This window comes from Chiloscyllium plagiosum, unplaced genomic scaffold (assembly GCF_037043375.1).
Source record: "Chiloscyllium plagiosum isolate Xiang-an unplaced genomic scaffold, Cpla_swu_hap1 HiC_scaffold_8, whole genome shotgun sequence".
In the NCBI taxonomy this organism is placed as follows: Eukaryota; Metazoa; Chordata; class Chondrichthyes; order Orectolobiformes; family Hemiscylliidae; genus Chiloscyllium; species Chiloscyllium plagiosum.
Window position 1 is genome coordinate 104,874,230 of NW_028270146.1, and position 13,585 is coordinate 104,887,814.

Genomic DNA, 13,585 nt, shown 5'->3' on the forward strand with positions numbered 1-13,585 from the left:
CGACCCAACGGATCACCCCTTCCCCGACCCCGACCGACCCACCCAACGGATCACCCCTTCCCCCGACCCAACGGATCACCCCTTCCCCCGACCGACCCAACGGATCACCCCTTCCCCCGCCCCGCCCCCCGACCGACCCAACGGATCACCCTTCCCCCGCCCCGCCCCCGACCGACCCAACGGATCACCCCTTCCCCCGACCGATCCAACGGATCACCCCTTCCCCCGACCGATCCAACGGATCACCCCTTCTCCCCCGACCGACCCAATGGATCAACGGGTCACCCCTTCCCCCAGACCGACCCAACGGATCACCCCTTCACCCCCCCCCGACCGACCCAACGGATCACCCCTTCCCCGCCCCCGACCGACCGACCCAACGGATCACCCCTTCCCCCGCCCCCGACCGACCCAACGGATCACCCCTTCCCCCGCCCCCGACCCCGACCGACCCAACGGATCACCCCTTCCCCCGCCCCCGACCGACCCAACGGATCATCCCTTCCCCCGCCCCCGACCCCGACCGACCCAACGGATCATCCCTTCCCCCGCCCCCGACCCCGACCGACCCAACGGATCACCCCTTCCCCGCCCCCGACCGACCCAACGGATCACCCCTTCCCCCGCCCCCGACCGACCCAACGGATCACCCCTTCCCCCGCCCCCGACCGACCCAACGGATCACCCCTTCCCCCGCCCCCGACCGACCCAACGGATCACCCCTTCCCCCGCCCCCGACCGACCCAACGGATCACCCCTTCCCCCCGCCCCGCCCCCGACCAACCCAACGGATCACCCCTTCCCCCGCCCCGCCCCCGACCGACCCAACGGATCACCCCTTCCCCCGACCGATCCAACGGATCACCCCTTCTCCCCCCGACCGACCCAATGGATCAACGGGTCACCCCTTCCCCCCGACCGACCCAACGGATCACCCCTTCACCCCCCCCGACCGACCCAACGGCTCACCCCTTCCCCCGCCCCCGACCGACCGACCCAACGGATCACCCCTTCCCCCGCCCCCGACCGACCCAACGGATCACCCCTTCCCCCGCCCCCGACCGACCCAACGGATCACCCCTTCCCCCGCCCCGCCCCCGACCGACCCAACGGATCACCCCTTCCCCCGCCCCGCCCCCGACCGACCCAACGGATCACCCCTTCCCCCGACCGATCCAACGGATCACCCCTTCTCCCCCGACCGACCCAATGGATCAACGGGTCACCCCTTCCCCCCGACCGACCCAACGGATCACCCCTTCACCCCCCCCGACCGACCCAACGGATCACCCCTTCACCCCCCCCCGACCGACCCAACGGATCACCCCTTCCCCGCCCCCGACCGACCGACCCAACGGATCACCCCTTCCCCCGCCCCCGACCGACCCAACGGATCACCCCTTCCCCGACCCCGACCGACCCAACGGATCACCCCTTCCCCCGCCCCCGACCGACCCAACGGATCATCCCTTCCCCCGCCCCCGACCCCGACCGACCCAACGGATCATCCCTTCCCCCGCCCCCGCCCCCGACCGACCCAACGGATCACCCCTTCCCCCGCCCCCGACCGACCCAACGGATCACCCCTTCCCCCGCCCCCGACCGACCCAACGGATCATCCCTTCCCCCGCCCCCGACCCCGACCGACCCAACGGATCATCCCTTCCCCCGCCCCCGCCCCCGACCGACCCAACGGATCACCCCTTCCCCCGCCCCCGACCGACCCAACGGATCACCCCTTCCCCCGCCCCCGACCGACCCAACGGATCACCCCTTCCCCCGCCCCGACCGACCCAACGGATCACCCCTTCCCCCGCCCCCGACCGACCCAACGGATCACCCCTTCCCCCGCCCCCGACCGACCCAACGGATCACCCCTTCCCCCGCCCCCGACCCCGACCGACCCAACGGATCACCCCTTCCCCCGACCCCGACCGACCCAACGGATCACCCCTTCCCCCGCCCCGACCGACCCAACGGATCACCCCTTCCCCCGCCGCGCCCCCGACCGTTACCCAACGGATCCCTCCCCCCCCCCCCCGACCGACCCAACGGATCACCCTTCCCCGACCCAACGGATCACCCCTTCCCCCGACCCAACGGATCACCCCTTCCCGCCCCCGACCGACCCAACGGATCACCCCTTCCCGCCCCCGACCGACCCAACGGATCACCCCTTCCCCCCCCCGACCGACCCAACAGATCACCCCTTCACCCCCGCCCGACCCAACGGGCGGCACGGTGGCACAGTGGTTAGCACTGCTGCCTCACAGCGCCAGAGACCTGGGTTCAATTCCCGCCTCAGGCGACTGACTGTGTGGAGTTTGCACATTCTCCCCGTGTCTGCGTGGGTTTCCTCCGGGTGCTCCGGTTTCCTCCCACAGTCCAAAGATGTGCAGGGTCAGGTGAATTGGCCATGCTAAATTGCCTGTAGTGTTAGGTAAGGTGTAAATGTAGGGGTATGGGTGGGTTGCGCTTTGGCAGGTCGGTGTGGACTTGTTGGGCCGAAGGGCCTGTTTCCACACTGTAAGTAATCTAATCTAATCACCCTTTCCCCCAGACCGACCCAACGGATCACCCCTTCCCCCGCCCCAGACCGACCCAACGGATCACCCCTTCCCCCGACCCCGACAGACCCAACGGATCACCCCTTCCCCCCCACGCCCGACCCAACGGATCACCCCTTCCCGCCCGACCCAACGGATCACCCCTTCCCGCCCGACCCAACGGATCACCCCTTCCCCCCCACACGACAGGCCCAACGGATCACCGCTTCCCCGCCCCGCCCCCGACCGACCCAACGGATCACCCCTTCCCCCCCCCCGGCCCAACGGATCACCCCTTCCCCCGACCGACCCAACGGATCACCCCTTCCCCCGCCCCGCCCCCGACCGACCCAACGGATCACCCCTTCCCCCGCCCCGCCCCCGAACGACCCAACGGATCACCCCTTCCCCGCCCCGCCCCCGACCGACCCAACGGATCACCCCGCCCCGACCGACCCAACGGATCACCCCTTCCCCCGACCGACCCAAGGGATCACCCCTTCCCCCGCCCGCCCCCGACCGACCCAACGGATCACCCCTTCCCCCCCCGACCGACTCAATGGATCACCCCTTCCCCGCCCCGCCCCCGACCGACCCAACAGATCACCCCTTCCCCCGCCCCGCCCCCGACCGACCCAACAGATCACCCCTTCCCCCGCCCCCGACCGACCCAACAGATCACCCCTTCCCCCGCCCCGCCCCCAACCGATCCAACGGATCACCCCTTCCCCCGCCCCCGACCGACCCAACAGATCACCCCTTCCCCCGCCCCGCCCCCGACCGATCCAACGGATCACCCCTTCCCCGCCCCGCCCCCGACCGATCCAACGGATCACCCCTTCCCCCGCCCCCGACCGACCCAACAGATCACCCCTTCCCCCGCCCCGCCCCCGACCGACCCAATGGATCACCTCTTCCCCCCGCCCCCGCCCGACCCAACGGATCACCCCTTCCCCCGCCCGACCCAACGGATCACCCCTTCCCCGCCCCGCCCCCGACCGACCCAACGGATCGCCCCGCCCCCGACCGACCCAACGGATCACCCCTTCCCCCGCCCCCGACAGACCCAACGGATCACCCCTTCCCCCGCCCCCGACAGACCCAACGGATCACCCCTTCCCCCGCCCCCGACCGACCCAACGGATCACCCCTTCCCCCGCCCCCGACAGACCCAACGGATCACCCCTTCCCCCGCCCCCGACAGACCCAACGGTTCACCCCTTCCCCCCCACGCCCGACCCAACGGATCACCCCTTCCCGCCCGACCCAACGGATCACCCCTTCCCCCGACCCGACCGACCCAACGGATCACCCCTTCCCCCGACCGACCCAACGGATTACCCCTTCCCCCGACCGACCCAACGGATCACCCCTTCCCCCGCCCCGCCCCCGACCGACCCAACGGATCACCCCTTCCCCCGCCCCGCCCCCGACCGACCCAACGGATCACCCCTTCCCCCGACCGACCCAACGGATCACCCCTTCCCGCCTGACCCAACAGATCACCCCTTTCCCCCGACGATCCAACGGATCACCCCTTCTCCCCCCGACCGACCCAATGGATCACCTCTTCCCCCCGCCCCCGCCCGACACAACGGATCACCTCTTCCCCCCGCCCCCGCCCCCCGCCCGACACAACGGATCACCCCTTCCCCCCCCCGGCCCAACGGATCACCCCTTCCCCCGCTCCCGACCGACCCAACGGATCACCCCTTCCCCCGCCCCCGACCGACCCAACGGATCACCCCTTCCCCCGCCCCCGACCCCGACCGACCCAACGGATCACCCCTTCCCCGCCCCCGACCCAACGGATCACCCCTTCCCCCGCCACGCCCCCGACCGCCCCAACGGATCACTCCCCCCCCCCCCCCCCCCCCGACCGACCCAACGGATCACCCCTTCCCCGACCCAACGGATCACCCCTTCCCGCCCCGACCGACCCAACGATCACCCCTTCCCGCCCCCGACCGACCCAACGGATCACCCCTTCCCGCCTGACCCAACAGATCACCCCTTTCCCCCGACCGATCCAACGGATCACCCCTTCGCCCCCCGACCGACCCAATGGATCACCCCTTCCCCCCCGCCCCCGCCCGACCCAACGGATCACCCCTTCCCCCACCCGACCGACCCAACGGATCACCCCTTCACCCCCTCCCCCCCGCCCCCAACCGACCCAATGGATCACCCCTTCCCCGCCCCAACGGATCACCCCTTCACTCCCGCCCGACCCAACGGATCACCCCTTCCCCCCGACCGACCCAACGGATCACCCCTTCACCCACGACCGACCCAACGGATCACCCCTTCACCCACGACCGACCCAACGGATCACCCCTTCACCCACGACCGACCCAACGGATCACCCCTTCACTCCCGCCCGACCCAACGGATCACCCCTTCCCCCCGACCGACCCAACGGATCACCCCTTCACCCACGACCGACCCAACGGATCACCCCTTCACCCACGACCGACCCAACGGATCACCCCTTCACCCCCCGCCCGACCCAACGGATCACCCCTTCACCCACGACCGACCCAACGGATCACCCCTTCACCCCCCGCCCGACCCAACGGATCACCCCTTCACCCCCGCCCGACCCAACGGATCACCCCTTCCCCCGACCGACCCAACGGATCACCCCTTCAACCCCGACCGACCCAACGGATCACCCCCCCGCCCCCGCCCGACCCAACGGATCCCGCCCCCGCCCGACCCAACGGATCACCCCTTCCCCCCGACCCAACGGATCACCGCAACACACCAGATCACTGTGACCCACCAACCCTTCACCCCAACAGATCACCAGGATCAATCCTACCCAGTCTTCACAGATCATCAACATCCTTTCCTCTTCACCCCCACCCCGCTCGATTCAAACAGGTCACCAGGAACCATCAACCCCAGATCTAACAAATCACCAGGATTCAGACTGAACAGATCACCAAGTCGGCCCCACATGGTCCACACAGTCCACCAGGATTTCCCACCGAAAGAGATCAGCAATACCAGTTCCACCCACTCATCCAAACAGATCACTGGAATACATTACCCCAGACCAAACAGATCACCAAAATCGATCTCACATGTCCAAAAGGGTCACCAGGATCCACCACCTCAGACCAGACACATCCTCGGTACCGACCGCCCCAGACCTAACAGAAAACGGGATCCACTTGTGATGCAAACGGTTCACCAGGTTGCACAATTAGCCCCGCTGCAGTGGCCGGTATATTGGGTCCACCGAGAGGCATGGCACTCATCAACAGATTCAGTCAATAAGCACATCGACCCTGGAGCCAATATACCGGTCACTGCAGCAGACAGCTTGAACTGACAACCGGAAGCGGCAGATACAAATCACTATAAATGCCAGAGGAAACATCACAGAAGCGATTCACAGGAGGCTCCCAAGCACTGAGGATGTCACCTAGACAGGGGACGAAACGTCTGCAACACAAATTCCCAGCTCGGCGAACAGAACCACAACAATGAGCACCCAAGCTACATATCTTCTCACAAACTTTGAGCCCCAATACGTTACCACAATTCACCTGCAATCAAAAATGATCGTCTAGAATCCACCTCCCCAAGATTAGACAAACGTCATTTTTTGGATTAGTGGTACTGGAAGAGCACAGCAGTTCAGGCAGCATCCGAGGAGCATCAAAATCGATGCTTCGGGCAAAAGCCCTTCATCAGGAATAAAGGCAGAGAGCCTTAAGCTGGAGGAGGGTGGGGGTGGGGAGAAAGTAACATGGAGTACAATAGGTGAGTGGGGGAGGGGATGAAGGTGATAGGTCAGGGAGGAGGGTGGAGTGGATAGGTGGAAAAGAAGATAGGCAGGTAGGACAAGTCATGGGGACAGTGCTAAGCTGGAAGTTTGGAACTAGGGTGAGGTGGGGGAAGGGGAACTGAGGAAACTGTTGAAATCCACATTGATGCCCTGGGGTTGAAGGGCATTAATGGACATGGAGAAGTCCAGGAAGGGGAGGGAGGTGTCAGAGATTGTCCAGGTAAATTTAAGGTCAGGGTGGAATGTGTTGGTGAAGTTGATGAATTGCTCAACCTCCTTGCGGGAGCAATTCATCAACTTCACCACTCATGCTCCCGCGAGGAGGTTGAGCAATTCATCAACTTCACCAACACATTCCACCCTGACCTTAAATTTACCTGGACCATCTCTGACACCTCCCTCCCCTTCCTGGACCTCTCCATCTCCATTAATGACGACCGACTTGACACTGACATTTTTTACAAACCCACCGACTCCCACAGCTACCTGGATTACACCTCTTCCCACCCTACCTCTTGCAAAAATGCCGTATTCCCAATTCCTCCGCCTCCGCCGTATCTGCTCCCAGGAGGACCAGTTCCACCACAGAACACACCAGATGGCCTCCTTCTTTAGAGACTGCAATTTCCATTCCCACTTGGTTAAAGATGCCCTCCAACGCATCTCGTCCACATCCCGCACCTCCGCCCTCAGACCCCAGCCCTCCAACCGTAACAAGGACAGAACGCCCCGGTGCTCACCTTCCACCCTACCAACATTCACATAAACCAAATCATCCGCCGACATTTCCGCCATCTCCAAAAAGACCCCACCACCAGGGATTTCTTTCCTTCCCCACCCCTTTCCGCCTTCCGCAAAGACCGTTCCCTCCGTGACTACCTGGTCAGGTCCACGCCCCCCTACAACCCACCCTCCCATCCTGGCACCTTCCCCTGCCACCGCAGAAACTGCAAAACCTGCGCCCACACCTCCTCCCTCACCTCCATCCAAAGCCCTAAAGGAGCCTTCCACATCCAAAGAATCCACTAATATCATTTATTGCATCCGTTGCTCCCGATGCGGTCTCCTCTACATTGGGGAGACTGGACGCCTCCTAGCAGAGCGCTTTAGGGAACATCTCCGGGACACCCGCACCAATCAACCACACCGCCTTGTGGCCCAACATTTCAACTCCCCCTCCCACTCTGCCGAGGACATGGAGGTCCTGGGCCTCCACCACCAGACGCCTGGAAGAAGAACGCCTCATCTTCCGCCTCGGAACACTTCAACCCCAGGGCATCAATGTGGACTTCAACAGCTTCCTCATTTCCCCTTCCCCCCACCTCAATCTAGTTCCAAACTTCCAGCTCAGCACTGTCCCCTTGACTTGTCCTACCTGCCTATCTTCTTTTCCACCTATCCACTCCACCCTCCTCCCTGACCTATCACCTTCATCCCCTCCCCCACTCACCTATTGTACTCCATGCTACTTTCTCCCCAACCCACCCTCCTCTAGCTTATCTCTCCATGCTTCAGGTTCTCTGCCTTTATTCCTGATGAAGGGCTTTTGCCTGAAACGTCGATTTTGCTGCACCTCGGATGCTGCCTGAACTGCTGTGCTCTTCCAGCACCACTAATCCAAAATCTGGTTTCCAGCATCTGCAGTCATTGTTTTTACCAAAACATGTCATTTGCCATCCATTGCCCTCATACTAACAGATCACACAACTTTAGTCATAGAGATGTACAGCACCGAAACAAACCCTTTGGTCCAACTTGTCCATGCCAACCAGATATCCCAGGTAAAAACAATGACTGTAGATGCTGGAAACCAGATTCTGGATTAGTGGTGGTGGAAAAGCACAGCAGTTCAGGCAGCATCCGAGGAGCAGTAAAATTGACATTTCGGGCAAAAGCCCTTCATCAGGAATACAGGCAGAGTGCCTGAAGGGTCAACCCATTCTAGTCCCACCTTGTCAGTACCCGGCCCATATCCCTCCAAATCGTACCCATTCAGATGCCTTTTAAATGTTGCAATTGTAATAGCCTCCACCACTTCCTCTGGCAGCTCATTTCACACATGCACCACTCTGCGTGAAAAGGTGCTCCTTAGGTCTCTTTTATATCTTTCCCCTCTCACCCTAATTCTATGCCCTTGTTCTGGACACCCCCACCCCAGGGAAAAGACTGCGTCTATTTGCCCTATCCATGCCCCATCGTGACTTTATAAACGTCTGTAAGGTCACCCCTCAGCCTCCGACGCTCCAGGGAAAACAGCCCCAGCCTGTTCAGCCTCTCCCTATAGCTCAAATCCTCCAACGCTGGCAACATCCTTCTGAACCCGTTCAAGTTTCACAACATCATTTCGATAGGAAGGAGACCAGAATTGCACACAATATTCCAACAGTGGCCTTACCAATGTCGTGTACAGCCACAACATGACCTCCCAACTCCTGTAGTCAATACAGGGGAACCTCGATTATCCGAACGAGATGGGCAGGCACTATTTCGTTCGGATAATTGATTATTTGATTAATCGATTAATGGCTTTCCTCTGGGGCTTGGAGTTTAGCGAGCCCTCTGCCCACCCTCCCCCACCCAAAACCCATCCAACACCGCCCCCCCCCCCCCCGCGTGCCCGCCAACCTCGTCTAACACTGCCCCCGCCGCCTTCCCCCCAACCTGACCTCCAACACCGCCCCCTGCCTGCCCCTCCAACCCCGTCCAACACTGCTCCTAACCCCATCCAACAATGTCCCCACCTGCCCAACACCGCCCGCCCCTAATCCTGTCCAATATTGCCCTGGCCTCCCTCCATACTGCCTCCCCGCCAGCCACCAATCCTGTTTAATACTTCCCCCACCCAACCCACCCCCTACACACAACCGCCGCGCCCCCTTCCCCCCCTGTCCACCCCCACCTCCGCACACCCCCGCCCCTCTCCCGGTGCAGCCGGACTGGACACCCACAAGACTGCTGCTGCCTTTTGGGGGTGAGTGTCAAAATTGCACACACACATACACATCTTTTTACTGCAGCTTTTTGACAGGTCCCATTTTTGCTCTTTACAGGTCAACATTGGAGAGATTATCCAGGGAAGGCGGGTTCAGGGTACACCCATGTGTAAAACTCCAGGGAAAGTGTGGGAAGAGAGAGAGAGTGTGGGAGGTCAGTCATTTAGAGACGGTGCCTGCGCTCTCATCAGTTCAGGACCGTTCTCAACAGCATTGAGTTCACTTTTAATCACTGGAAACAAAAGAGTGTTGGATACATGTCTTTGATGTAATTTTTCTGTCAGACCTTGAGGGTTCAATCCGATTTTTGGATAATTGGTATTCGGATAATAGGTATTCAGATAATTGAAGTTCCTCTATACTCTGGCCAATAAAGGAAAGCATACCAAACACCTTCTTCACTATCCTATCAACCTGCGACTCCACTTTCAAGAACCTGCACTCCAAGGTCTCTTTGTTCAGCAACACTCCCTCGGACCTTACCATGAAGTGTGTAAGTCCTGCTAAGATTTGCTTTTCCAAAATGCAGCACCTCGCATTTATCTAAATTAAGCTCCATTTGCCACTTCTCAGCTCATTAGCCCATCTGATCAAGATCCCCTTGTAATCTGAGGTAATCTTCTTCGCTGTCCACTACACCTCCAATTTTGGCATCACCTGCAAACGTACTAACTATACCTCTAATGCTCACATTCAAATAATTTATATAAATGATGAAAAGTCGTGGACCCAGCATCGATCCTTGAGGCATTTTGCTGGTCACAGGTCTCCAGTCTCCACCACCCTCTGTCTTCTACCTTTGAGCCAGTTCTCCCTACACCTACCAGCCTTTCCTTTTATCCTAACTGGAATATACTGTCTCTGGACTCTTATTATCTGATTTCTGAAGGCTTCCAATTTTCCAGCTGTCCCTTTACCTGCGAACATCTGCCCCCAATCAACTTTTGAAAGTTCTTGCCTAATACTCCAATTTAGAACTTCAACCTTTAGATTTGGTTTATTTTTTTCCATCACTATTTTAAAACTAATAGAATTATAGTCGCTGGCCCCAAAGTGCTCCCCCACTGACACCTCAGTCACCTGCCCAGCCTTATTTCCCAAGAGTAGGTCAAGTTTTGCACCTTCTCTAGTAGGTACATCCACATACTGAATCAAAAAATGTTCTTGTACACACTTAACAAATTCCTCTCCATCTAAACCCTTAACACTATAGCAGTCCCAGTCTACGTTTGGAAAGTTAAAATCCCCTACCATAACCACCCTATTATTCTTACAGATAACTGAGATCACCTTACAAATTTGTTTCTCAATTTCCCTCTGACTATTGGGGAGTCTATAGTACAATCCCAATAAGGTGATCATACCTTTCTTATTTCTCAGTTCCATCCAAATAGCTTCCCTGGATGTATTTCCAGGAGTATCCTCAGTACAGTTGTAATGCTATCCCTTGTCAAAAATGCCACTCCCCCTCATCTCTTGCCTCCCTTTCTGTCCTTCCTATAGGATTTGTAACCTGGAACATTAAGCTGCCAGTCCTGCCCATTCCTGAGCCATGTTTCTGTAATTGCTATGATAGCCCAGTCCCATGTTCCTAACCATGCCCTGAGCTCATCTGCCTTCCCTGTTAGGCCTCTTGCATTAAAATAAGTGCAGTTTAATTTATCAGTCCTACCTTGTTCTCTCCCCCCACCTTACTAATTTAAATACTCCTGCGCACCTCTCGCAAATCTCCCTGCCAGTATATTAGTCCCCTTCCAATTCAGGTACAAATACAGGTCACTTCTACCCCAGAAGAGAGTCTAATAATCCAAAAATGTGAGTCCTTCTCCCATACAGCAACTTCTCAGCCATGCATTCATCTGCTCTATCCTCCTATTCCTACCCTCACTAGCTTGAAGCACTGGGAGTAATCCAAATATTACTACTCACGAAGACCTCCAGCCTAACGCCCTTCAGAATCTCATCCTTTTCCCTTGCTATGTCATTGGTTCCAATGTGTACAATGACTTCCTGCTGGTCCCTCTCAAACTGATCATCTGCAATCCATTCCCAGTTCCAACAGATCTCGTGGATGAGCCACCTCTTGTCTGAACAGATTACACACAATCCATTGGAGAGAAGGATTTAGACTGCATAGATAATAAATCATGTTACTAAGAAGACTAAGCTTAAAGACCATTCTTAACACTGGCCCCTTGACAAGTCTGTCAAGAACCCAAACTCAGTCTGGCATGAAACCACATGATAAAAGACCTTCCTACACTTTTCAGTCTGTTTTGTTTGCAGTTAGGCTGCTTATGTTACTTAAAGATCCCCAAACTGCAACATACCAGTTTATAGTAATTGTCACTTCTCTAATGCATCCGTCCTGCCAGGACATAGTACAGGTAAATAGTGCTAGTGTAGTTTGGTGTTCATTAGTTGCACAGACGTGATAGGCTGAAGGGCCTGTTTCTACGCTGTGTGATTCAATAACATGGGTACCATTCCATTTTAAGTCAACCCCATCATATTGTCCCAGAAATGGTTCCAATGGCCCAAAGGGAACCTGTTTTAAACACACAACCCCTTTAGCTACATGTTAGTTCTTCTGATGTGTCTGTTTTTATACTAATTTGCATGTGATTTGAACAACAATCTACAGTACAAGGTCCTTGTCCCAGGTACTAAGTTCAATTCAAAACTTAATTCATGGTACTTTTTCACCCAAACTGACACTGAATTTACCTGTCCCTGTACAGGTCAGATGGGATACACTTCTAAAGTGCTAGGACTAATGTCCTTGTGCAGGCTGTTTTCCTGGAGCTTTGGAGGCTGAGGGGTGACCTTCTAAAGGTTTATAAAATCATGGGGGGGCATAGATAGGATAAATAGACAAAGTATTTTCCCTGGTGTGGGGGAGTCCAGATCTTAAGGGCATAGGCTGAGAGGAGAAAAATATAAAAGGGATCTGAGGGGCAATTTCTTTCACGCAGAGGGTGGTGCGTGTATGGAATGAGCTGTCAGTGGAAGTGGTGGAGGCTGGTGCAATTGCAACATTTAAAAGGCATCTGGATGGGTATATGAATAGGAAAGGCGTAGAGGGATATAGGTTAGGATATCTGGTCAGCATGGACACGTTGGACCGAAGGGTCTGTTTCCATGCTGTACATCTCTATGACTCGAAGGGTTTAAAATAATGTGGCGGCAAGGAGGGGGGGGGGGAGAGATAGGAATCAGAAAGTATTAAAGAGGAACAACAAAGTGTACAAGGAATTGGGAGAGACTTTGATTACATGAGGAAAGAAAAGGTAAAGACCACAGTTTCTTATTTTTCTTCTTTTTGATTGTGGTCTAAAATGGACAAGGACTGTTTTTGAAATCAAGGACTGGGGAAGGAATTGCTGCACTTTTAAAAACAAGTTGCTGGAACTCACTGTGAGTTATGTTAACAGTGTTGCATTGCAAGCAGTGGTAGAGGTGAGCTAAGAAGGCACAGCGCCAGTGTGTGTGTGTGTGTATAGAGTGAAATTTGATGGCAACAGGTAGCTAATTGGTTTGTGCAATTATGACCAGTTGTGGATACCAAAAGTAGCCTGATGACTACTCTGCAATTGGTTCCTGAGCAGCTGAACATCTTGTCCATGTGAATGACACAGGCACAGATTTTCCAGACTGGAAGAAGCAAGATCTGACTCCACATCTCTGCAATCAAGTGACTCAAACCTGAAGGAGGTCAGGTATACTCTCTCACCATTTGCCATGAGCTGTTGCCTCCAACCAGTGACTGTGAAATTGTACCATTAATATGTCTTTGGCAAATAAGAGAGTTTGGAAGGAAGGACTTCAGAAAACAAAAGATCTTGGGAAGACCTTATCAAAGACTTTGAACTCGTGCTTTTTTAAAAAGATTCATTTGACAGGGTGTAGGTTTGCTCGCTGAGCTGTCGGTTTGGTATCCAGACATTTCATTACCTGGCTAGGTAACATCATCAGTGGCGACCTCCAAGTGAAGCGAAGCTGTTGTCTCCTGCTTTCTATTTATATCTTTCTCCTGGATGGGGTTCCTGGAGTTTGTGGTGATGTCATTTTCTGTTCGTTTTCTGAGGGTTTGGTAGATGGCTTCTAGATCTATGTGCTTGTTTTTGGCATTGTGGTTGGAGTGCCAGGCCTCTAGGAATTCTCTGGCATGTCTTTGCTTAGCCTGTCCCAGGGTAGATGTGTTGTCCTAGTCGAAATGGTGTTTTTTTTCATCCGTGTGTAGGGCT

General features: G+C 56.8%; 1 protein-coding gene across 2 annotated transcripts in view; it reads right to left on the minus strand.

Annotated features, from left to right (window-relative positions):
• The window catches only part of cdan1 (codanin 1), a 130,406-nt gene extending 117,084 nt beyond the window's left edge, over positions 1-13,322 (minus strand). For both annotated transcript variants that reach the window (XM_043698388.2, XM_043698387.2), the window contains exon 1: positions 13,293-13,322. In XM_043698388.2, the coding sequence (XP_043554323.2) occupies positions 13,293-13,310 (18 nt within the window). In that variant the 5' untranslated portion in view covers positions 13,311-13,322. The remainder of the gene's footprint in view (positions 1-13,292) is intronic.
• Between the last annotated feature and the right edge of the window lie 263 nt (positions 13,323-13,585).